This window comes from Physeter macrocephalus, chromosome 1, assembly GCF_002837175.3.
Source record: "Physeter macrocephalus isolate SW-GA chromosome 1, ASM283717v5, whole genome shotgun sequence".
NCBI classification, from domain to species: domain Eukaryota; kingdom Metazoa; phylum Chordata; class Mammalia; order Artiodactyla; family Physeteridae; genus Physeter; species Physeter macrocephalus.
Window position 1 is genome coordinate 50,655,545 of NC_041214.2, and position 26,727 is coordinate 50,682,271.

A 26,727-nucleotide genomic window follows, 5' to 3' on the forward strand; every position below is an offset into this window, starting at 1 on the left:
ATGTCTCCTGTTTTTATACTTCGTGATGAATCAGAATGCCCTTCTTTACTTTTGGGGCAAGTGCAGCTCCCACAAGGCTGGCTGAAGTGAGAATGAATGAAGCTGATAAACAAGAAAGGGACAATTTCTACAAAGTGAAAGACTCTAAACCCAGAATCCGCAATTCTGTCATTATATATTATTGCTAAGCATAAAAGAGATGTTTATGAGGCTCTTCTCAAAGGGATTACTCAGCTCCTAGTGCAGATGCATAAATTGCAGGTGAGTGTGGGGCTCTGTGATTAATTGAGGCATGACAATTAGGTAGCAGGTAGTGGCAAACTGAGTCCCCTGTGATGGGGCATGCACATACTCACTGGAAAGCTCTGTCAAGGTACCTCGTTAAAACTTTTAACACTGGTCATTTCTCCCAAACTCTCCTTATTAAAATGGCTAGCAGAAAGAAATGCTTGGTTCTAGGACTGCTTGCCTTTTTATGGGCTGAATTGGGTATTGAAGGCAAAGAAGAGGAAGAAGAACAGACCTGTCAGCTGCTGGGAAAGTTTGATTTGAATGGGTATGTAGGTGCCAGAAACCCTTCACTTGTTATTGGAGGACTATTTCCTATTCATTCCAGGACTACCCCAGCAAACGAGTCTGTTTTGGAGCCAGTATCAGCAAAATGTGAAGGGTAAGCCATTCTTTTTTTTTTTTCTTTTTACATCAGTTGTGGGAAGTGGGGGTAAATGAGTGGTGGGTGTGGGAATCAGAGTCTGGAACTGGAGCCATGATGCCAGCCCTGACTTTGACACTATTTATTTGACTCAGGATAGGTACTTGTTGTTTCTGTGCCTCAGTTTCTCGGAGGTAGACATTCTAGGATTGCTTAGAAACAAGAAAGAAAAAAGACAGGTTTTATATGATAACAGAACATTGCTCCTCAGAGGGTGGTCTGTGGACCACCAGCATAAGTATCATCTAAGAGCTTGTTAGAAATGTAGAATCTTAGGCTGCATCCCACGTCTGCTGAATCAGAATCTGCATTTTGACAAGACCTCCTGATGATTCATGTACACATTAAGGTTTGAGAAGCATGATATAGAGTTGTGCAGTGTTGCAGCTTTACTTTGAATTGTTATTAGACTAAAGTCTCCCCAGGTGAAAATACACAGTGCTGGAATGCTGATTTATTTATGAGCTAGTGTTCATAGCAAGATTCCTCCAGTTGGAAGGCTTCTGCCCTACTCCCCTCATCCCAAAATTGTCATGTCAAGAAATGGGATCCGGGCTTCCCTGGTGGCGCAGTGGTTGAGAGACCGCCTGCCGATGCAGGGGACACGGGTTCGTGCCCCGGTCTGGGAAGATCCCACATGCCGCGGAGCGGCTGGGCCCGTGAGCCATGGCTGCCGAGCCTGCGCGTCCGGAGCCTGTGCTCCGCAACGGGAGAGGCCACAACAGTGAGAGGCCCACGTACCGCAAAAAAAAAAAAAAAAAGAAATGGGATCCTTGACTGATAATCTGAATTTGCAAGGAATCCATTGTAAGAAAAGCAAACATGGGTTATATTTCTGGGTGTGGAACACACACACACTTTTGATATGAAAAGGATGCCAGAAATTAAAGGAAAATTACTGTCCACACTGTTCTACTACCATAACAAAGCAGCTCTTTCCTTTCATTTCCATATATTCTTTCTCAGCCCTTTATATAAATGCAACTGTAATTTTTTCATAATGTGGCAGTAGCATGGACACAGTTTTAACTGGGCATTTTACATCATATCTTAATCACTTCCATGATGCTGTGTGTTAATTATAATTACAAACGCACGCTGTAAAAATTTTGGCAACTTCTTATACAACTAAATCTTTACTGATCATAACTCCTTCCCTTTGGTCATATTTCATGCTACGTATTTGAAATAGCACTAAAGGGGTGGATAAACTGTATGTTGGCAAAAGGAAAGGATTGCAGTCAGTCTGTACTTAACTCTTTCCTGGACCTTCTAATTCTTTTCCATTCTTACAGTGAAGCAAAGGGAAGTGGGAAAGAAGCACTTTTGCTCATGGCTACATTATTTAGAGTCAGTTCATTATTTATCAGAGAAGTTTTCACTGATAGTACACTCATATTTCATCAGTGGAATCACTTAACTTGTTCTTCACCCTTCATTGGAGCTTCTGAGGTTATCTTCCTAGCAAGGTAAAATAGAAAGGCCAATATACATATTTTTAGTAAAAATCCACCCCCTCATTAAAAAATAGTTTGGTATATCCACTGTGATTGACACAGTGGTGAGAAGTAAGTATGTCCCATTTAAAAAATAATTCACTGTATCAGGGATATTTTGGGTTTTCTTAAAAAATAAATTATTTATTTATTTTGGGCTGTGTTGGGTCTTCGTTGCTGCGCATAGGCTTTCTCTAGTTGCAGCGAGTGGGGGCTACTCCGTTGCAGAGCGCGGGCTCTAGGCACGCGGGCTTCAGTAGTTGTGGCACGTGGGCTCAGTAGTTGTGGCACATGGGCTTAGTTGCTCCACAGCACGTGGGATCTTCCTGGACCAGGGCTCGAACCTGGGTCCCCTGCATTAGCAGGCAGATTCTTAACCACTGCGCCACCAGGGAAGTCCCCAGGGATATTTTGATTTCCATCTCTAGTCCACTGTTCTTATTTAATTTTCAGAGTAGTCTGATAGTTGCTTTATATGTTCAGTCCAGGGATCTTAATTGTAATCAGTGGGAGAGAGCGGGTGGTGTGTGCTTACTCCATCTTGACTTTAACTCAAAGCCTAAGGATCCTCGAAAAGATTACTCTGGCATCTTCTGACTGCCAGTGTTGCTGCTGAGAAGTCTGATGACATTCTGATTCTTCATATTTTGTATGAAACTTGTTTCACATGATCCAGGGCATCTAAAAAGCCAGTTCCTTGTCCTGAATGTGGATCAGTAAGGTAAGGCATCATTGCGGGGATTCTGCTTGTCTCCCAGCTTGTTGACTGAAACCCAAATTGCTCATCTTCACGCCGTACAAGCCTAAAACTTTCCCAGCACTTAAATCCATCCTAAACATATCTATTGGATATTAATAACATTCCATATTTACATTTTTTGATATATTTTCTTCAAAATTAGAGCTATATAGTGACTTTTCACCGATAACCATCAGCAGTTTCTATCTATCTGTACCCAATTCCAACGTTCTCCTAGACTCCCTCCCAATGGGAGAGCCCTCATGGGAGGCCTGGATAGGTGGTACTCAGGAGCTGGGCGTAATCGGATAACAATTTCATTTTGGCATCATTAACGTTTACCTATAACTGATCTAGATGTAAGTTGGAGTTTGGAGAAGTCTCATTCTGAAACCCACAATTTTAACAGGATACTAGTTTTGGTTGGCCATCAGCCAAAGTGAACAGAAGAGGAAGACTTTTATTTTGAAAATGTTGTTCAGAGCAGAGAAGACAGTGAAATGGAGGGAAGAAGGGAGTATTTTAATTCTTGTTTTGGTTGATCTAAACAAAGTTAGGATTTAGAGAAATTTTCTGCGGAACCAAAGGTATACATTGTATAACGATACTGTGAGTATCATAATGGAAATCAACAAATGAAAGAAAAATCATCCCAAATCCCACCCTTTCAGTAATTATCCTGTGCTCATTTAAAATTTTTGCCTGTTGATAGTTATCCAAATGTTCACATAATTTATGTGTAGTTTTAATTATAGTGTAGAAACAACTTTGCATACAGACTGTTTTATCTAATATTATATGCATGCTGCAGTGTAATTTCTCTAATTATAGTTTTTTAATGATGGAAAATGTTCCTATCAAGTCAGTGTACCGTAACGAGCATGTAAATTCTTTCCAATTTTTCAGTATTATAAATAATTCTAAAATGAACAGTTTGGAACGTATCTAGTTTTTTCTTTTGGGAAGAACAGTACCTTCAGATAAATTCTCTGGGGTGTAATTATTGATTCAAAGCAGGTGAACATTTTCTAGCTCTTGAAATGGATTACTCTCACACCTTAAAGATATTGCTATATTTATTTCAGAAATGTGTATGCCAATTTGTATGGCCATCCGTGTAAATTTAGAGGCCAGTTGTCTTAGGACGATAAAGCCCTTCATGTTCAGACTCCTGATTCTCCAGTCTCCTCTTCCCATGCCATACCTATTCCTACCCTGTTCTCCAAGTGTCCTGATCTTCCCGTTCCTAGAATGTTAGGTTCTCTTGTTGTCATGCCTTCACACATACCGTGCCCTCAGCTTGCAGCATTTGTCCCCTGTTTTTATGTTACCCTTCAAGACTTAGCTTGGCTGTTAAGTCCCCCAGGGCAAGGTTCCCCACCCCTTTAACTGCTGGTCCCTATGTCTACCCGTATTGCTGTGTTTATCGTTTTGTGCATGGCAATTTTTCTGTTTCTTTGCCTAGACACTGCAGTGCCTATCTTTTTCACTGTTGCATTTATAGTGTCTAGCGCCAGTGCAACTCAGTAACTACGTGTTGAATAAAAGGCAAAGCTAAACTAAACTAAAACACCTAGTTAAAGAGACATGGAGGAAAAATCTAATCTGCCAACAGGGCTATTTGCTATTAGATATTTAATTCAAAAATATTTATTGAGCAGAAGATAGGTAGTTAGATACTAGAGCTACAGAGGACATTAAGAGAAAACATCCTTGAGGTCCTTGCTTTCAAATAGGTTAAAGTTTGGTTAAAACTGGGAAGAAAGAAAGAGAGTTGGAAATAGAATATTTATTTTTAATGGAGAAGAAATTGAAAAAAAAAGTGCTGATGGACTAAAGAGAAGTAATTTTCCTTTTTGTGGCTAGGGAATGGAAAGGAGGAGGCATCTCATTCATGGTTAAATATAAGAGTGATAGGAAAGAGACATTTCTTAATTAAAAAATCTCAACACTAACAATCAAATCATGGCAGGAAAAATTATCTATTGGAGTCATAATATATATCACATATATAAATATTATGTACTGCTTTTATGTAGTCCTAAGTATTTTCATGTATTTCCAAAACTTTTATTATTATAATTAACATCTAGAAGAAACCAGGAGAAACCCATAGGAAGGTAAGGAAGAGGGGAAGGAGACTCATAGGGTACCGGGGACTTCCAATGAATGGGGAAAAATGTACTGAGGAATTATTGCGTGTTCTGCGTGGTGGAGAGAATTGCGAATATAAGAATATTTTTGTGAAAAGAGATAATCAGCGGTCCAAAAAGATGCTTCCCAGCCCAAACCAATCAATAATGAATATGATTCATACTTGAACCCTTTAAATTTCAATATCTTTTAATGAAATATTAACATGCTCTCACAAGGCAGGTGCCCCCTGACGTTTTGGCAAAATGCTCTCAGCACCAATCCCAGCTAAAAGCTGCTTTCCCCTCCACAGATCCACCCACTGACTAAGGCCTTACAAAAACTATTTCCTTTTCAGGTTCAACTTCTGGGGATTCCACTGGATGAAAACCATGACCCACACCATCAGGGAGATTAATGAAAGGAAGAATATTTTGCCCAGCATCACTTTGGGCTATCAGATCTTTGATACCTGTTTCACCATCTCCAAATCCGTGGAAGCGGCATTGGTATTCCTCACAGGGCAGGAAGAAAACAAGCCCAGTTTTAGAAACAGCACCGGGGCAATGCTGGCAGGAATTGTTGGAGCAGGTGGCTCATCCTTATCAGTTGCTGCTTCAAGAATTCTAGGGTTGTGTTACTTACCTCAGGTATTTCAGAATATTGTCCTGGGTACTAACTTATACAGAAACACAAGGTATGTGAAAATTGCTGCAAAGAGTAAGTTAGGTACTCAGGTGAGGCTGGGATAAGTTACACAGACAAGCAGCATGGTGGTGATGCTGATGCCCCTAATTACTCTGTTCAGTCTGGCCCCAGCAAATGTGACTGGTGATTTCAGACTCTTCTACATCCCTTAGGATCCTGCCTTAGTTTCGAGCTTGAGATTGATTGTGACCTGGTGATTTGTATGTTGACATCTCAGTAGGCAATACACTCGAAAACACTGGGTGAAGCACAGAGTGGGTGATTGAGAAATACTTGTTGGTTGATTGATGGTATAAGGAACTCATTTTGTTTCTGGCCTGTATTAATACTTACTAATCATGACCCTTTTTGTTCATACGCTTAACATACTGAAATGAGCTGGGATGCTAATTCAGGGACAGTGACACATTTCAACCTAAGAATAGATGATATTAGGAAGAATGGATGAGGACACGGGGAGGGGGAAGGGTAAGCTGGGACAAAGTGAGAGAGGGGCATGGACATATACACACTACCAAATGTAAAATAGATAGCTAGTGGGAAGCAGCCGCATAGCACAGGGAGATCAGCTCGGTGCTTTGTGACCACCTAGAGGGGTGGGATAGGGAGGGAGGGAGACGCAAGAGGGAGGGGATATGGGGACATATGTGTATGTATAGCTGATTCGCTTTGTTATACAGCGGCAACTGACACACCACTGCAGAGCAATTATACTCCAATAAAGATGTTAAAAAAAAAAAAAAGGAAAGAAAAGAAAATGTAAGTAAAGCTCTATATTTATTTCCAGGGGTGGTTCACAAAAATATCAAGTCAGGACTTATTAATGTGAAGGATGATTAAGCTTATTGGTGTTACTGAAGTAATGGGAGAAGTTAAAATAATTGTTAAAAAGTGGTATTTACAAAGTGTGTCTTATAAAGCTGCAAATACAAATGTAGGGGGAACAGGGTAATACTGAGAAACAGAACAAAGAGGAGGGGTCAGGTGACACAGCTGACATCTTCAATGTGGGCTTCATGCAGCTTAGACAAACTGCTGCTGCTGTGAGCTCTGCTTTCCACCAAATACCTACTGTGGTCCAGGCACCTGCTGGAAACCTCTAGATAGATCCTCTCATTTAAGTCTTGTACTAAATCTGCAAAGAGGGTAAAAGAAATCTTACATACAACAGGCACTTTCACATGTGTTGTCTCATTTAATATGCTGAGCAACCTTAAAATGTAGATGTCATAACCCTGATTTCACTCATGGGGAAACTGATTTCAGCAGGTTTTAGTATCTTGTCCACAATCTTACACTGATTATGTAGGCGGAATTAGAAATCAGGTGTCTCTGCTTCCTTAATGAGATTATTTCCTGCATATGGCTTCCATGATGTTGGTGCTTGTGAGGTTCCAAAGAAGAATGTAAACTTTAGCCAGTGGAGTAAGAATAGGACAAAGGATAAAGAGAAAAATAGGAATAATCTGTCACTTATGAAAGAATTGGCAATCATGGAGCTATGTAATTATAATATAGGAGGTCTTATTGGAGGTGATGCAGTAATAACATGGGATGGGATAGGAGAGAATGTGACATATCTTCTTAACTGCAGAGTCGCTGAGGCTGAGAGTAAGGTACAGCAGAAATGTATGTAAGATTGTCAGAATTTCATGTTACTGGCCATTCTACTTTCATTCTTAAGTTCTCGCTGATAGAAAATACGCACGAGGACCACTGGCAAGATGAGAAAAATACCTCTTTGTCTATCTAGCAAGTGCCTATAAAATGAGGGCCTCTAGTAACTCTGTTGGAGAATAAGACTTAAACCTGAGGTGGAAGTGGAGTTTCCTACCGTCTTTCTTAGTCTAAGTCTTAGGACTTAAATACCCAGAAGTCCTGGCAGAGAGAAACAAGGAAAGAGAAGAGGAGAAAAAGAGAGAAAGCAGTGGTGATGGAGAGAGAGAGAGACAGAGAGAGAGAGGAAAGAAAAGAAAAGAAAAGAAAAGAAAAGAAAAGAATGAGGAACTGGTCCTGACAAATAGATTATAAGTCTGCTTACTCTGTCATCTGTATGGATGAGGAGTTAGATCAGAGAAAGAGCCTGGATGGCTTGAATCACACACCTAGTCTCAAGAAAACATCGATGAAAGGACTGGTCACCTCCCTTTCAATGCTGTGACCCCGATTATGAAAAGTGGTGCATTGAATGTCATCACCTTAATGATTAGCTCCTCCAGCTCCCTTTGGGTGGGGTGGGAAAAGGGTGGATAGGGAGGCTCAAAGTGTTCCCTCTAACAGTCCCCACCACCCACGGAGCAGGGAGAGGAGTAGAAGTCCTTTTGTCTCTGGAAGGGTGTGAGAATAAAGGGAGAACTGTTAAGTTCCCTCCTTCTCCAATACAAATACTCAAGAGCTTGTGTAATTTGAGGTTTGGCTATTTCTTTCTAATAACTGCATGAATATTTTCAGTTGTAGGTGGGTTATGCCTCTACCTCCTCACTTCTTAGTGACAAATACCAATTTCCATCTTATCTTCGCACAGTAGCTAGTGATAAGATCCTGTCGGAGGCCATGGTACAACTTATCCAACATTTTGGTTGGGTCTGGATAGGCACCATAGCAGCTGATGATGATTATGGAAAACACGGAGTAAAGATTTTTAAGGAAAAAATGGAGAGTGTCAACTCTGTGTTGCATTCTCCGAAACCATTCCCAAAGTCCATTCTAATGAGAAAATGCAAAAAGCTATTGATGCTATAAGGAACTCCACTGCCAGAGTCATTGTGCTCTATGCATCTGATATTGACCTAAGTCCTTTCATTCTGGAAATGGTTTACCATAACATAACTGACAGAACATGGATAGCGAGTGAAGCCTGGATCGCCTTAGCTCTCATTGCAAAGCCTGAATATTTCCCGTATTTTGGTGGAAGTATTGGATTTTCAATACCAAGAGCTGATATACTGGGATTAAAAGAATTTCTTTATGATGTACATCCTGGCAAGGATCCAAATGATGTCCTGACCATTGAATTTTGGCAAACTGCTTTTAACTCTACTTGGCCCAAGAGTAGTGTTCCATACAACACTGACCATAGAGTGAATATGACTGGTAAAGAGGACAGATTACACGCCATGTCTGATAAATTCTATACTGGAAAGGAGAAGTTGGAAGATCTTAAAAATACCTATCTGGATGTGTCTCAGCTAAGAATTACACACAATGTCAACCAAGTTGTGTATTCTATGGCATATGCCCTGGATCGTCTAAGTAGATGTGAGGAAGGACACTGGCCATATATTCCAGGAAACACCTGTGCATATATACTGATTTTTGAGCCTTGGCAGGTAAGTTGTGGTTTGTTTTACTTCATGATATAGTTTGACATAAACAGCATTCATACAATTAAAACCTTTGATCTGCTTTTGTACTTCATAGACATGATTTTATCACATGCCCCCTAAAAGAATGGCTTGCTTATGTTACCTAAATGGGCATTTTAGAGTTAACATTTGTTAACAGAGTTATTATTAGGTTAGTTGTGAATGATAGAAAACCCCCCCAAACAGTGCTTTAAACAAGATAGGTTTTTTTTCCTTCACATAAATGAAGTTTGGAGATTAGCATTCTGGGACTGAAAGAGTGGCTTAGGGATTGAGGTTCCTTCTACCTTATCACTTCATCACTCTGAATCTGTGGGTTCACCTCATAATTCCATATGGCTACGTGGGCTTCAACCATCATGTCCACACTCTAACCAGCAGGAAGGAGAAAGGACAAAGATGCGTATATGGCTCCATTTAAGGACATTTCCTGGAAATTACGTACAATTCTCCTTACATCCCATTAGCCAGGATCTAGTTATATGGTCACATGTAGCTGCAAGGGAAACTGGAAGATGTAATCTTTGTGCAGTGTCAGAGGGGCCATGCTAGGGCGTGAAGGCCAGGAGGTGAAGATTATTAGGACCACCTTGGAGATTGGCCCTCACATCTCCTGTCTCAGGTCTGACGTCCCAGCAATTCATGTTGGGACACAGAAGCCCTAATGGTCTCAGCAAGATGCACACCTAATCAGAGGGCTCCTCTGCTTACATCCTTCAGTACCTCCCCTCTCCTATAAAGGATAAAGCATGAGCATCCCTGGTCTGACACTGTCAGCCCTCTACGATCTAGGCCGTCAGCATCTCTGACTCCATTGCCCTTTCCATGACCCTCACCACTCTATTTTCCAGCAACACCAAATTGCTTGTCCCAACAGGGTCCACAGTGGCTGGAACCACTGCATCTTCACTTTTATTTTTATTTTCAAATTGATCCCACAATGCACTTAGTTTTGTATCTCTTTAGCCTCCACCAATCTGTGGCAGTTCTTCATTCTTTCCTTTTTTTTTTTTTTAAACATCTTTATTGGAGTATAATTGCTCTACAGTGGTGTGTTAGTTTCTGCTTTACAACGAAGTGAATCAGTTATACATATACATATGTTCCCACCCTGAGAAAACCATAATTCAAAAAGAGTCATGTACCAAAATGTTCATTGCAGCTCTATTTACAATAGCCAGGACATGGAAGCAACCTAAGTGTCCATCAACAGATGAATGGATAAAGAAGATGTGGCACATATATACAATGGAATATTACTCAGCCATAAAAAGAAACGAAATTGAGTTATTTGTAGTGAGGTGGATGGACCTGGAGTCTGTCATACAGAGTGAAGTAAGTCAGAAGGAGAAAAACAAATACCGTATGCTAACACATATATATGGAATCTAAGAAAAAAAAAAAAGTCATGAAGAGCCTAGGGGTAGGACGGGAATAAAACACAGATCTTTCCTTTTTTTTTAATGAACATGATACTTTTCATAAGTACTGGACAGCTATTTATGTTTTTCAATTTATGTTTGTCTAATTTTTTTCTTCATGATTACATTTAGGTTATGCATTTCTGGCAATAATACTGTAAAGGTGATATGTATCCTTTTCTATGTCTCATATCAGGAGGTACATGATGTCACTATGTCTCATTAATGGTGACATTAACTTTGATTACTTAGTGACAGTGATGTCACCATGTTTTTCCATTATAAAGTTACTGTGTTTCCCTTTGTAATTAATAATTATATTGTGAGGCAATATTTTGAAGCTCTGAAAATATTCTGTTTTACATAATGCTTTGATCCACAAAGTTTAGCATCCTTTGATGATGATTATTGCCTGAAACAACTATTACTGTGTTATTTTTAAAATGGTGATTTTTTTTCTATTTCCCTCATTTCTTCTACATTTATTAAATGGAATTATAGTTTTCCCTCACTAATTTATTTGCATCACATGGACTCATGGATATACTGTTCTATGAGTATAATAATTCATAACTATCATTATGCATTTTGTTGCTCAAAATTCTCCAGGTTGGACAATTGGGAGCCACTTTGAGTAGGCTCCTATTTCGTTTTGACATGTCACTGTAATTTCTGATTAATTTATTTTCTGGAACGCTAAGATGTTCCAGGCTTGTCTTGTATTTCTCTGCCCCAGTCTTGAAGTAGCCATTTCTCCAGAGTCCTATTTCCATTTACTGGAGAATGGAATTTAGAAAGCAAGATCTGAGTACTAAGTTGTTCATCGGTACTAGGGAAATTGTGGTAAATTCAAAATGAGAAATTAAGTTATGCTATAGGTGAGTTCTTTCATTTTAAAAGAAATCCTCTGAGTACTTCTTTTTTAACAAAAAGGATCTTTTTATATGGTAAACAACAGTGCTCTAATTTATTATTTGATTTCAATATTACAATTTAAATTTGCTCAAAAAGCAGCAAATATGTGTTAGGATTGCAGAGAAAAGAGTTTTTAGGGAGGGTCAAGGGACCACATACTGTCAGGGTGAATGGTGGTGGTGTAGTCCAAGAGAGAATTCATGCTCCTTGACACATTCCCTGAATGATGTAAGTAAAAACTGAAAAGTAAGACCTCACGGTAGAGAGAGTTAATAGGCACATTTAAGGATGCTTCATAAATGCATCAAAAAGTAAAAAATTGTGATTTATTTAAAACCAAAATGATAATGTACTCCATGATCATTTTTCTCAGCTTATCTCATTAGCAGACTTGGTCAGAACATATATATATATATATATATATATATATATATATATATATATATATATAATATATATATATATATATATATATATATATATATATATATATATGTAAAACCCTTTTACTCTTGTGGTTTATTTGGACATTTCTAAATTCTCTTTCATGCCTCGTGGTAGGGAACTGGGTCCTACCATCCAATGATGATAAACAGATGGAACTATGGAAAGGCTGTAAGGTTGCAGCCTTTGAAAATTTCCTTGCTTGAGTCTTCTGAAGACTGGGAAAGAAAAATGTGCCTCTCCCCAGTGGACTTGGCAGTAAAAGTCACCCTGTTGTGAACTCTGATGTAGATTTCATGTTGACTGAGAATAGCATACAGTAAAAGAGGGAGAGATAAAAGGGCAAGTGACCTGGAGTAGCGCTACTGGTAGATGGTGATTATTATAATACTTACCTTTGTATACTGACTTACTAAAAGCTTCTAGCTATATTACCTTAATCTCTATGACAGAGGTAGGGCAGGGATGATTTCCCTTCTTTTACAGACTGGGAAACTAATGCTTAGTTAGGATATATGACTTGCCTAAGGTTATGTCATTTGACAGAGCCAAAATATGACTCCAAATCATCATACACCATAATTCAGGCTCTTTCTGCTATGTTGTTTCTCTGGTTTGTGGAGGGTTAGGGATTGGACTGGGCCCTCTGGTTGGAGACATAAGTCCAGCATGTGGTGCTGACAAAGACCAAGGGCACAGGATATATCTCAGTGCAGACTGGTTACCTTCTTACTAAAGAACATATGCTCTTACCCCAGCTAAGGTTGACTGGGTAAAGCAAGAGTACTAGAGGTATTATTTTGTTAGGGGGTTCCTATTGATGTCTATGAAGTTATTCTGTAGGTGTACAATCAGCTCCATCCACTTTTGTACTCTCAGCAATGGCCTCTTTGGCACACCCTTGTCTCACATATTATTCCCTTGGCTTAGAATCTCTTTGATTCCAGTATTTGTCAGGCAACTTGCTACTATTTTTTTTTCTTTTTCTGAGCTGCACTCTAATCCTAGGTTTATTCAACACAATTCTTTTCTCTACACAACAAAGTACAAACACAATATTATCTAAAATGCCACAAAGTTACAAAACTCAAAACAGAAAAGGTATAGTACTGACTGTACAATAAAAGCCAAAAAAGCAATGTACACGTTGCCAAGGTAACCTGCAGGACCACCATGAATACCAATACAACGGGGCGAGGGGGGGGGCTTCTGTGATGACCCGACAGAGCTGGCTCTCAACTTAACGAGTTTCAGAGAGAAAGGGAGATGTGTGTGTGCACGCACATGAGTACACGTGAAAAGAACCATTTTGGGTATTAGGCCCTAGAGGTCAGAAGAGGACTCAAGCAGAGGAGCAGGGCCAGGCTAACTGGAACGGCAGCTGCGTAAAATCACACCCTTTCCTGTGGGACCCTGCAGGCCAACAGGTTAGGGCACGAGCAGGCCACCAGATCGGCCCCAGGTCACCTGTGGAACGGGAAAACATGCTCCCAGGCTGGAGCTGTACCACCTCCTGGAGCCCCCAGCTCATCCCTGCTGGCTTTGCCACTAAACTGACTCTCAGGAACTAGAAATGTGGAAGCTTTCTAGCCAGAAAACTGGAGGGCATCTTTATAAGCACAACCCCAAACCAACAACACTCCTGCAGCCGGAACTCTGCCGCGAGGGGAAATGTAGCAATTACTGCCTTCACCTTCGAAGCCTGCCTCTGAATGAGGGATTTCTTTCCTACCGATCCTCCTTCGGCTAGAAAAGTGACAAAAGTGAGTTGGCTGGGAGTCCAAGTCACAGGGCAGAGCTTCGGTGGCCCTGCGTATCGGGAAGAGTTGAAGCTGGAGCGGCTCCTGCGGCTGCGGCGGCCGGGGGACCGCGCCAAGGGGAACGCGACCTTCTCATCCGTGGGGGTGACCTGCGCCACATGGGAGGCGGTGGCAGCATTCTCCTGGGAGGGCTGAATCGCCGGGGGGCGGGGGGGTGGCCGAGGCCAGGGGGCCAGCACAGCGGTGGCAGTGATATCCTGGCCATCGATGTGTCCTCCGTCCATGTGCTTCAGCGCCTTCTCGGCCTCATCTGGATTCTCAAACTCCACATATGCGTATCCTTTAGACAGATGCGGGTGCATCCTTTCTACAGGCACGTCAATCATTTTAATTTTCCCATGGGTGGAGACTATCTCCATGATATGATCCTTGGTCACATTCCTGGTGAGCCTTCCAATGTGCACTGTGGTGGGTTTAGGCGAAGGGCTCCGCCTTTTCCTTTCCTTTTCATCTCTTTTGGGTGGTTTGGATTTGGAGCGGGAACGCCGCCTGTTGTCCTGCCTGCGCCGACAAGGACTTGGAGAGCCAGGGGAGCTGCCGGAGCTGGAGCTGCGGGATGTGCTGGAACTTCCTGAGCGGCTCGATGCAGAGGATGAGCTGGAGCGCTGCTGGAGCCCGAGCTGGAGGTCGAGCTGGACCGAGACCTGGTGCTGCTGCTACCACTGGAAGAGCTGCGCCTCTTTCGAGTTTTATCCGGGCCACGATCCTTCTCGCTTCACTCCTTGGTGGCCCCCTTATCTTTAGAGCGATCCTTGGACTTCTCATCAGAGCGGTCTTTGCGTTTGGTAGGAGAAGGAGCCCCAGTGCTGGACTTTTGTATTATTTTCTTTGACTCCTAGCAAGCTCTTCTTTTTCACTCCTGATAAATCCATTCTCCCCTTCTGAGGTGTTCAAAGCAGCAATGGAGGCTTCACTTATCTGAACTCTCACTTCTAACTTGAGTCTGAGAAACGATCCTTAATCGATTGCAATTTACGCCAAAGTGCAGCATCTTCCAGCCGCCGCGACCTCCTCCCCCTCTCCTCAGCCTCTGAGGCTGGCGCCGCTCTGGCGTCAGGATTAGGGAGCAGGAAGGCCTAATTTTTTTAAAACCCAGCTCAGATGGCTACTTCCTGGGGAAACCTTCAGTTTTCCTAAGGCAATTAGTTAGCCACTCCCTCATCTATGCCCTCTCAACACTCTTTCCACATCAGCAGCACAGAGTACATCGAATTTACTATTAGGACCTGTTTATTTGTCTAGCCCTTCTACTGGACTGTGGGCTTTGCAAGGGTGGGGAATGGGTCTTGATCTTCCTGTCTCTAGCACCTGACATGCAGGGAAGGGAATGATGGTAGTCGGGTAGACTGGTACCTATTAGTGAAGACATCTAAGAGGGAATATCCTCTCTTCCCTAGGTTTGTAGGTATTAGGAAATATTAGGCATCACTTTGCCTTGGTATAGATCAGTACTGTCCAAAAGAAATTTAAAAGCCACACAGGTAATTAAAATTTTTATAGTAACCAAATTAAAAAATAAAAAGTTAAATTTAATATATTTTAATTAACCCCAAATAATATTTTAACATTTGGTCATAATCATAACTTAATATAAAAATAATTACATGAAATTATTAAGGAGAGAGTTTACATTTTTTTGAAATAACTTTTGCAACCCAGTGTGTATTTTACCCTTATAGCCCATCGCAATTTGGCCAGCCACTTTTCAAATCTCAGTTTTCATATGTGGCTAGGAGCTGTTGTATTAGCAAAGGTATAGAGGAATAGGAAAAAATTCAGTCCCATGAATTAGATATGAGTTTTGAGATTATTTTCTTTATAAAACCCTATTTTCTAGGCAAATTTTTTAAAATTGTTTTTCTCCCTGTTGTTTTTCCCCCTTTTTTTCTAGTTAATGTATTATTTGAAGACACTTAAGTTTACAACCCATAATGGAATGAGAATAGAAATTGATGATAATGGAGATGTGACTGGATACTGTGATATTCTAAATTGGCAATTAGATGATAATGGAGAGATAGCCTTTGTGAAGGTTGGAGAATATATATTCACAAACTCTAAATTTGAACTTGTGATGATTAAGAATGTGACAATATTTTGGAACACCGAATCATCAGAGGTTAGTTACTCTGACATGTTTATATATAGAGAGAATTGCATTTCTATACTCTTTTAGGTGCTATGGAATATCAGAAACCTAGAGCTGACTATTCCAAGTTAATTTTCCCAAATAAAATACATATATTTTCTATATATAGGTTCAGATCTTTTGTTTTTGGAACGTTTTTTGATTATAGTTTTAAATATTAGTTCTATGATTTTGTTTTCCTCCTTCAAGTACTCCAGAGTGTTTGACTTCCTTTGTCTCTTCCTTTTATTCACTTTCTCTCTGATAATTTTTACTTTATTCTTTATCTCATCCTTATTCTCTTTATTGTTTTCCTGCCTTTATTCAATGTCCCTTATTAACTTTTCACTCAAGTATATATATTTTGAACACCTTGTGACTTTTATCTTAATTTCTGAAATAGTTTCTTCCCTGAGATAAATGAACTTTTTTCATTTCTTCCAGTCTTATATCCATTGATGTTTTAAATTTTAAAATATCTGATGAGAGATATTTTTTGACATCTACAAGTGCTTTTCTGAGAATACTTAATTGAAGTGCTAGGATATCTATTTAAAGTGTTACAGTATTCTTCTGCTTAATGGTTGTGTGCGTATGTTTTAGAGGGGAATTTTAATTTACTGGAATATTTTTAAAAAAATGTTATTGAAGTATTGTTGATTTACAATGTTGTGTTAATTTCTGCTGCCCAGCAAAGTGATTCACTTATATATATATATATATATACTTTTCTTTTCCATTATGGTTTATCACAGGATATTGAATATAGTTCCGTGTGCTACACAGTAGGATCTTGTTGTTTATCCATCCTATATACAACAGTTTGCATCTGCTAATCCCAAATTTCCAATCCTTCCCTCCCCCACCCCCTTCCCTCTTGGCAACCACAAGTCTGCACTCTGTATCTGTGAGTCTGTTTCTGTTTCATAGATATGTTCATTTGTATCGTATTTCAGATTCCACATATAAGTGATATCATATGGTATTTGTCTTTCTCTTTCTGCAATGAACATTGGGGTGAATGTATCTTTTTGAATTATGGTTTTCTCTGGATATATGCCCAGGAGTGGGATTGCAGGATCGTGTGGTAGCTCTATTTTTAGCTTTTTTAAAAAAAATTTTATTGGAGTATAGTTGCTTTACAATGTTGTGTTAGTTTCAGGTGTACAGCAGAGTAAATCAGTTATACATATACATATATCCACTCTTTTTATTTAGATTCCTTTCCCATATAGGCCATTACAGAGTATTAAGTAGAGTTACCTCTGCTATACAGTAGGTCTTTATTAGCTATCTATTTTATATATAGTAGTATGTATATGTCAATCCCAACCTCCCAATTTAGCCCCCCCCATTACCCCCTGGTAACCATAAGTTTGTTTTCTACATCTGTAACTCTATTTCTGTTTTGTAGATAAGTTAATTGTAGCCTTTTTTAGATTCCCCATATAAGCGATATAATATGATATTTGCCTTTCTCTGTTTGACTTACTTTGCTCAGTATGACAATCTCTAGGTCCATCCATGTTGCTGCAAATGCATTATTATTATTATTTTTTATGGCTGAGTAGTATTCCATTGTATATATATACCACATCTTCTTTATCCATTCATCTGTCAATGGACTTTTAGGTTGCTTCCATGTCCTGGCTATTGTAAATAGAGCTGCAATGAACATTGGGGTGCATGTATCTTTTTGAATTATGGTTTTCTCTGGATATATGCCCAGGAGTGGGATTGCAGGATCGTGTGGTAGCTCTATTTTTAGCTTTTTTAAAAAAAATTTTATTGGAGTATAGTTGCTTTACAATGTTGTGTTAGTTTCAGGTGTACAGCAGAGTAAATCAGTTATACATATACATATATCCACTCTTTTTATTTAGATTCCTTTCCCATATAGGCCATTACAGAGTATTGAGTAGAGTTACCTCTGCTATACAGTAGGTCTTTATTAGTTATCTATTTTATATATAGTAGTATGTATATGTCAATCCCAACCTCCCAATTTAGCCCCCCCCATTACCCCCTGGTAACCATAAGTTTGTTTTCTACATCTGTAACTCTATTTCTGTTTTGTAGATAAGTTAATTGTAGCCTTTTTTAGATTCCCCATATAAGCGATATAATATGATATTTGCCTTTCTCTGTTTGACTTACTTTGCTCAGTATGACAATCTCTAGGTCCATCCATGTTGCTGCAAATGCATTATTATTATTATTTTTTATGGCTGAGTAGTATTCCATTGTATATATATACCACATCTTCTTTATCCATTCATCTGTCAATGGACTTTTAGGTTGCTTCCATGTCCTGGCTATTGTAAATAGAGCTGCAATGAACATTGGGGTGCATGTGTCTTTTTGAATTATGGTTTTCTCTGGGTATATGTCCAGGAGTGGGATTGCTGAGTCATATGGTAGTTCTATTTTTAGTTTTTTAAGGAACCTCCATTACTGTTCTCCATAGTGGCTGTATCAATTTACATTCCCACCAACAGTGTAGGAGGGTTCCCTTTTCTCCACATCCTCTTTTGCTGGAACGTTTCGATTTTCATTTTTTGTTTTCTTCCTATAGTAAACTTATATGGAGGCACAACTCTATCTCTAGTTGTTTTTATGGACAAGGATGTGGGGTTTGGGTGGATCACAAGTCTCTATTTCAAGACTGCCTTCTTCTGTTAGTAGAGTGCAGAGCAGTTTATTTAAGAGATGACTTTTGTGTAGAAAGGGAAGGCTTAACGTGTCTTTTGCTTTTATGGTTCACTCTTGTTTCTACGGAGTTCTTAATTTTCCTTTCTTACTTTTTACCCTTTCTATCACTTCTCCCTCTGTATACTTTCTGGTCTCACTACAGGGGTGAAACCATCGCTTTGAGTCCCACCTTCAGGATCTTGCCCTATAGCCTGACATTTTCTTTCTAGGAATGATTTTGTCTACTCTCCAATAACCTTAGCTTGTCCGCTCCCCTTTACTCTTTTCTGCACAGTTTCCCCAGAGTTCCATCATTTCCCATACACCTAGGGATGAGGAGGGAGCTCTAGAGGTGGCCTTGCTGGAATTTAATGGCTATTTCTCTAGTTATAATTACTTTGAAATTCATAATATTTCCAGGCTCTTTCTGATGCTGAAGTTGTGGGTCATGTGTGGTTTTATTTACCCTTTTTTTTCTTTTAAATCTGTATGGTGTTTTTCAGAGACTGTGTGGAGAGATTCACAGTTTCGTAGTTACCATTACCCTGGGACAACCCAGAAGTCCTTCCCTTCCCTCTCTGACCATAGTTCTGGAGGAACTTTATTTCTTCCTCCTTATTTTTTTCTTATTTATTCCAAGGGTCAAATGCAAAGTAGGATTTACAAGTTCATAATATAATTTGATGTAGGGAACATTAGCTTACAGTATAGTATATATATGTATATACACATGGGTGCACAGACATGTCAATAAGCTTTAATATATCATTCAAAAAATCCTTTATTGAGAAATTATAGGAGAAAAGGGTGAGTTTCATAAATTTCAAAATTCTTTTAAAAAATTGTTTTCAAAATCGTTCTGGAAAGCAGTGGATATGAGGTTTGAAGATTTGGTTGTAAAGTACTTACTCCAGATAAAAAGCTGTTATTTTCATTATTATTGTTATTAATTTTTACTTATTAATAATGAATTATTATTCATTATTATTACAATTTTAATTCCTCCACTTCCTATAGCAACAGGCGGGCTTTGCTCTGCAGAACTGCAGCTCTGAACATTTTAGAAGAGAAGCTAGAGACAGGGTGCCCTGGTTACACAATGTAAAGATAACACCTAGAGAAGCACTGGGGAAACCTCATCACTTACCAGACCACTGAACTTTTTACCTTTAATGAAATATTAGTTCTAGGAGAGAAGAACTGTAGGACTTTTGATATTCCAGTTTAGTGTTTATCTGTAGTGTTACAGTAAACCGATAGGGTGGTGGAAGAGCATTGGCAATTTAATCTTCCATGTGAATCTTCCGGAGGAAGCAGCAGGAGTGAGAGAGAGCTATAAGTGGGTGTCAGGACAGCCAGCAGTTTTTCTTTGCTGCTGCAAGACATTTTTGGGGGGAGGATGTCTTTCTTCATCTTGTTTCTTATTCATGTATCTTTCCTCTTCTTGTGTGGCCCTTTTGACCTGGGATCTGAGATCCCCAAATAGTCTTCTGAATCATACTGGGAAAGGACATAGAATACAAGAAAATTAAGATTTCCAAGCTCCTGTGCTGTGCCGGATACCAAGGGGATCTTTTTAATCTCTTTTTTTGGTCCTTGGTTTTCCATGGGTATCAATAAACATATACAGACTCATGTATACTCACAAATACATACATGCATACACGCTAGTTCCTCCCTTTCTTAACCCGACCTTAAGCAGCTCTTGAATACATTTTGGCAGGATAAAAATCAAGACTTAGTGTTTGCCACTGTAGGGGCCATAGTTCTTCTGCATTTTATTTCTTTGGCTTAGAGCTGCTCTGTCCAATACAGTTGTCCCTAGCCACATGTAGCTTTTAAAATTAACTAAAATTAACTAAAATTAAAAATTTGCTTCCTTAGTCACATTAGCTACATTCCAAGTACTCAACCACCACATGTGGCTAGGGGCTACCATATTGGACAGTACAGATATATAACACTTCCATCATTGCAGAAAGACAGAGCTGCCCTAGGCCTAGCATATTAACCACCTTCTGTGGCCCAGAGCCCTCTCCCTGAATGGGGCCTGAGACTCTTACCTTTTGTATTCCTGGTGCTAGCCATAGAGCAGGTGCTCCGTATAATGTTTTGCATGAAACAAGAGAGATGCTATTGCTTGTATAAGCAAAGTTCATAGAATGCTCATTCTACGAAAAATTGATAGAAAAGTAGTAAAATGTACTAGTAGATTTCTATTTTAATAATGTTTCATTAGAGCATAGTAATTTTATTTTTCTCATCTTTATTAAAATTAGGGTTTTGGTATTTTTGTGTGTGGTACGCGGGCCTCTCACTGTTGTGGCCTCTCCCGTTGCGGAGCACAGGCTCCAGACGCGCAGGCTCAGCAGCCATGGCTCAGGGGCCCAGCCGCTCTACAGCATGTGGGATCTTCCTGGACCGGGACACGAACCCATGTTCCCTGCATCGGCAGGCGGACTCTCAACCACTGCGTCACCAGGGAAGCCCTATTTTTTTTTTTTTTTAATAAATTTTATTTTATTTTTTTCCTCTGGCCATGCTGTGTGGCTTGTGGGATTTTAGTTCCCTGACCAGGGATTGAACCCGTGCCATCCTCAGTGAACGTTCAGAGTCCTAACCACTGGACCGCCAGGGTATTCCCAAGGTTATATTTGTATAATGAAATTGGTTCAAATGTAATTCAGTACAAATTCACTAAGCATGTACTATGAGTCTACCTCTGTGTTAAGCACTGCAAAAAGACCACTGCCCTCACAGCACTTAAAATCTAATCATTAATTAATTGAACAGATATTTATTGAACACAACATTATATGTGCTAGACACTGTTCTAGGAACTAGTGATGTGTTAATGTACAAAACATAACAAATCCCTGCCTAATGGGACTAACATTTCAGTGGGAAGAGACAGGCAATATACAAGATAAATAAATAAATGATATAGTATTTTAATGGATGATAATGTTAGGGAGAGAAAAATAGCAGGGATTGCGATAGAGGGTGCTGGCAGGAGTGTTGAAATCTCACATAGTGTGGTCAGGGAAGGCCTCACTGGGGTGACATTTGAATGAAAACTGAAAAGACAGTGAATCCATGCATTATCTAGGGGGAAAGCATTCCAAGCAGAGGAAACAGCAACTTTTAAACCCTGAGGTAGGGGTATTTTTGGCATTTTAGAAGAACAGGAAAGAGTTCAGTGTGGCTGGAAAGAGTGAGAGAGAGAGAGTAGTGGGAGAGGAGGTTAAGAGGGGTGAGAGAGGGTCAGATCACAGAGAGCCTTGTGGGCTGTTGAAGGACTTTGGCTTTTACTCTGAGTGAAATGGGGAGCCATGGAAGAGTTTTGACAGAGGAGAGTCATGATCCAACTTATAGTTTACAGAATTATTCTATCTGCCATGTTGCAAATAGACTGAAGGGGACAAGAGTAAAATCCACTGGATTTGCTGATGGACTGGCCTTGGAAGTGTCCTGCAAGAACAATTAGTAGATGGTATAAGGCATGATTTAACTCATGATAATAAACTGAATCTGGAGGTTGGTAAGAAGATGGGCCTGAGTGGAGGTATGTGTAGGCAAGTAATAGAAGATATGGTTGGAGATGATGGGTGAGACTGGTGGTGTCAGTGACAGAAATAGGGAATTCGAGAGGAGGAATAGGGTAAATGGGGGTAGTTTGGGACATGTTGAATTTGAGGTGATAGTGGAATCTCAGAGTAGGGACATGTTGGGAGTTTAGGATATGGAATTAGAGGTCAGGTGGGAAAAGTCAAGTTTTGGATGTTCTTAGGTAGAGGTGCTGGTTGAAGACAAGAGAATGAATGAGCTGCTTTATATTGAGAGATAAAAGCAGAGGATCAAGGACCAGAGCCAAAACAACAACAAACAAACAAAAAACACCCACAGTGATGAGGTAGGTAGAGGAAGTAGAACCAACAAAAGAAATAAAAGGACCCAATGGAAGGCAAGGGAGCCTGCATCTCAAGGAGGAGTTGATCAAGAGTGCCAGATATCCGAGAGAGAGAAAGGAGAATGGTACTAGAGGAAGAGCTGTCAGACTTGACAAGAAACATTTTAGTGAGGTGAGTGGGCTGGAAGCTAGATCATGAGGGTTGAGAAGGGAAGGGATACTGAGAAACAGAACAAAAAGGCCTCAGCTTACTGTGATGATTTTCAAAGAAAGGTATATGGAGAGCCCTTTTCAGAACACTGGGTCAGGAGAGAGGAAATATAGTCATTCTGTGGTGATACACACGCACACACAACCCTTTTAAGAAGCCTATCTATTGTGTTTAGCAATACATACTTAAGTAATCTTACATACCATAACTGAGCTCATAGATTTCTGATATTTTCCATTGTTATCTAATTCAGATTTATCTTGGGAAACTCAACATAGGAAAATTCTGATTTCCAAAATGAATCTTTTCACTTTCCAAAATGAATCTTTTCACTTTCCAAAATGAATCTTTGCTTAATGGAGAAATACAGCTTCTCTCCTTTTTAAATAGGAAGCTCCTCTTTACATTTAGATATAAACCAATTTACAAATATTGCATTTATAGTGGGTTTCAATGTGCGCAACCATGTAGAATGTAAAGGGAGACCTATGTTTACCACTGAGTTTTCTAAGCTATTTTTGTGAGAAAATATTCCAGTGCTGTGCCTTGTCCACTTTTCCTTTTTGCCATACAACTTTCCACATGGCATGGACCTTTCATTGTTATTTTGTACTGATTCTGTATGACACATCTTCAGACTGTGTTGGGATGACCTTGCTGAGAAGAGGTCTTTCTCAGGCACTCAAGATGATTCTTGGGTTCCCCCCTCAAGCAGAAACAGACTTGACAAATTATCCTCTCCTCAGAGCCCCATGGACATGGAGCCTGGTCTGAGTCTTCAAGGTTAGAAAGAGTTAGGTTTGGGATTAGCTTTGATAATTTCTAGAATCAACCACAGGACTTTTCTAGAATCCCATTTCTAGAATCAACTATAGGACTTTTAGCAAAATTCCTCTAGGCTTTCAATGTTATTATTCTCTTTGTCTGTTATTCTTGCCCAGCTATCCTGGGTTTCCCAAGATATTGCAAAACTTCCACAGAAATCCAGGTGGAAACTTTCTTAGCCTGGCAAGGTAGAGGCAAAGGGCTTTGTTACATGCATTGTATTTGTCTTTGCTAGCTTCCCCATTCAGTGTGTACTGACCTGTGTCAGCCTGGGACCGGGAAGGGAATTTGTCATGGGAAACCAATATGTTGCTTTGACTGCATCCTGTGTGCTGATGGGCATGTGTCATGGGAACCAGGTAGAGATGGTCATTTTTTTCACTGATATTAAAATGGAAGGCAATTAAACATGTTTGGGCAAAGAGGGCCTTGGGAGCCTTCTTTATAAATAGATGTGAACAACTTATGACAAAAATTATAATCCATCAAACTATTGGATGTTCTGTGCAGTGCAAAAAATTATAACATTGGGTTTTTTTAATATAAATTTATTTGTTTTTATTTATTTATTTTTGGGTCTTCATTGCTATGCGTGGTCTTTCTCTAGTTGTGGTGAGCGGGGGCTACTCTTCATTGTGGTGCGCAGGCTTCTCATTGTGGTGGCTTCTCTTGTTGCGGAGCACGGGCTCTAGGTGCGCAGTCTTCAGTAGTTGTGGCACGTGGGCTCAGTAGTTGTGCCTCGCGGGCTCTAGAGCGCAGGCTCAATAGTTGTGGCACACAGGCTTAGTTGCTCCGCGACATGTGGGATCTTCCTGGACCAGGGCAGTTTTAGTTCCAAAGCTGCTACATTTGAGAAAAAGACCAACATCCATGAATTTAAGAGGGGAAAAAATTTTTTTAATGAAATGTGAAATATGAATACGTGGGTTCGCAAAAATAAAGTATTTAAAATTATTTCAATTTCTGAAATAGATTAAATATTAGTTATGGAAAAATGTGAATGAGTAGTAAATAAGTGAATTACAGTTCTATGTTTTACAGAATTATGTCTAATTTAGAAATATAAGATTTAGAAGTACATCCCTAAAGGCAAAGACCATAATTACTCAAAGTCTGTAGGACAAGTGAATTCTATATCTACTGCTCTATGAATTTTTCACTACAACCTGTTGAATTGCTGTTCTTGACCAGAATTTTAGTTGGGCTTGGTATGCTTAGCCCTATGGAGCATGTTGCAGCAGGTTTATTTTTATCTCTACCTTCTGTTAAAGATAACAAATTGTATGTCTCTTGCCAAAAGGCCCTCTATAGCAATTTAGTTAAAAGAGGATTTTAAAAGTGTAAATTTTCCACAAATGGAAAGCAAGCAGAAGATAATCTGAACAACTCCTTGGACCCCATGTGGCCCAGTCTCTGCACAGAAACAAGAGAAGTCCAATCCAGCAGTCGGAAGTGATTGAAAGGGAATCCCAGTCTTTACCTGCATCTCTCATAGAACAGTGAAGAGATCCATTTCATAATCTACCACAAATTCATCTCAGATTTTTTCTTATGTTGCAGTATTCTCCTTTAGAGCCTCTGCCCAGCTAAATGCCCCAAAAGTTTTTTCAACCGTAGTCAACGTGGTTGTTGTTTTTGTTTTCTTTCTTCTAATTCTCAGCCTTTCTTTACCTCTTCTCTCAAATCTGCATCTGGGGGGTGAGGAGAGGAAAGCTGAGTGGGCAAAGACAAAATTCTCTTCAGTAGGTGGAGGAGAAGCTGAATGCAAGATTGAAAACCCTCGTATTTTAATCAACCTTATCCCTGTCACACTACTTTTAATTGTTTCACCTTAGTAGCTTTAATGTTCTCATATATTTGTGGATTGTTCTTGGGCTTATGGGGGTACACACCTCCCTTCTCAATTAGATAATTGGAAGAAAAAGAAAGAGGCATCTTACTGAAAAAGGCCCATGCGGGAAGAGCTGAAACCAAGACGGGAGACTGAATTTCCAAAATTGAAATCAATTCTCAATCTGTAATGTTAGCTGCACACTCTAAGACCATTTTATCACTGCTTTTTTTTTTTGAGATATTATATATTCTCTATAGAAAATTTCAGTGAGTCTTGCATTAGGCCTTTGGCTCCTCTGGGCTATTCGCAGCTGAAGGGGACAAGTGGATTTCTTTGCAGTCAGTCCTCTGTTCTTTGTTCATTAGGTCAAAGGGAGTGTGAACAATGTGGTGAAGACTATTGGTCCAATGCACAAAAGAGCGAGTGTGTGCTGAAAGAGGTGGAATTCCTTGCTTATGATGAGGTCCTGGGATTCACGCTTGTCATTCTCTCCATCTTTGGGGCGCTTGTGGTTTCGGCAGTCACAGTTGTGTATGTGATATACGGAAACACTCCACTCGTGACTGCCAATGACCGGGAGCTGAGCTTTCTCATTCAGGTTTCTCTGGTCATCACGTTGCTATCTTCCATGTTCTTCATTGGCAAGCCATACAACTGGTCCTGCATGGCCCGTCAGGTCACTCTGGCACTGGGCTTTTCACTTTGCCTGTCTTGCATTCTTGGAAAGACTATTTCACTGTTTTTAGCCTACAGAATTTCCAAATCCAAAACCCGACTTATATCCATCCACCCTCTTTATTGGAAAATCATTGTGCTAATCTCTGTTCTAGTCGAAATTGGCATATGTACAGCCTACGTAGTATTAGAACCCCCAAGGGTGTACAAGAACATGGAATCTCAAAATATAAAGATTATTCTGGAATGTTATGAAGGTTCTATAGAATTTTTGTGCTCTATATTTGGGATGAATGTCTTCTTGGCCTTGCTGTGCTTTCTTACAACCCTTGTGGCTCACCAGTTGCCGGATAATTACTATGAAGGAAAATGCATCACCTTTGGGATGCTGGTCTTTTTTATTGTCTGCATCCCTTTTGTCCCTGCTTACTTGAGCACCAAAGGCAAGTTTAAAGTGGCTGTGGAAATATTTGCAATCTTGGCATCCAGCTATGGTTTATTGGGTTGTATATTTGCTGCCAAGTGCTTCATTATTTTGCTGAGACCAAAGAAGAACACGGATGAAGTTGCTGGTGGAAGAGTTCCCACTGTAGATAAGAACATCCAACTGACTTCAGCCTCTGTGAGCAGTGAGCTCAACAATACCATGGTGTCAACTGTTCGGATGAGTAGAGTCATGGGTTGCATGTGTCCCTCATAG

The 26,727-nt window shown here is 39.9% G+C and overlaps 1 protein-coding gene and 1 pseudogene across 1 annotated transcript; one reads left to right on the forward strand and one right to left on the reverse strand.

Annotated features, from left to right (window-relative positions):
* Window positions 1-428: 428 nt before the first annotated feature.
* On the forward strand, window positions 429-26,727 carry LOC102996806 (vomeronasal type-2 receptor 1-like). The gene is given in 7 exon segments (XM_024124263.1): window positions 429-670; window positions 5,439-5,730; window positions 8,246-8,453; window positions 8,456-9,117; window positions 15,645-15,872; window positions 23,754-23,877; window positions 25,718-26,727. Coding segments are annotated over 7 exon segments (2,766 nt in total).
* LOC102996247 (RNA-binding protein with serine-rich domain 1-like) lies at window positions 13,501-14,762 on the reverse strand (annotated as a pseudogene).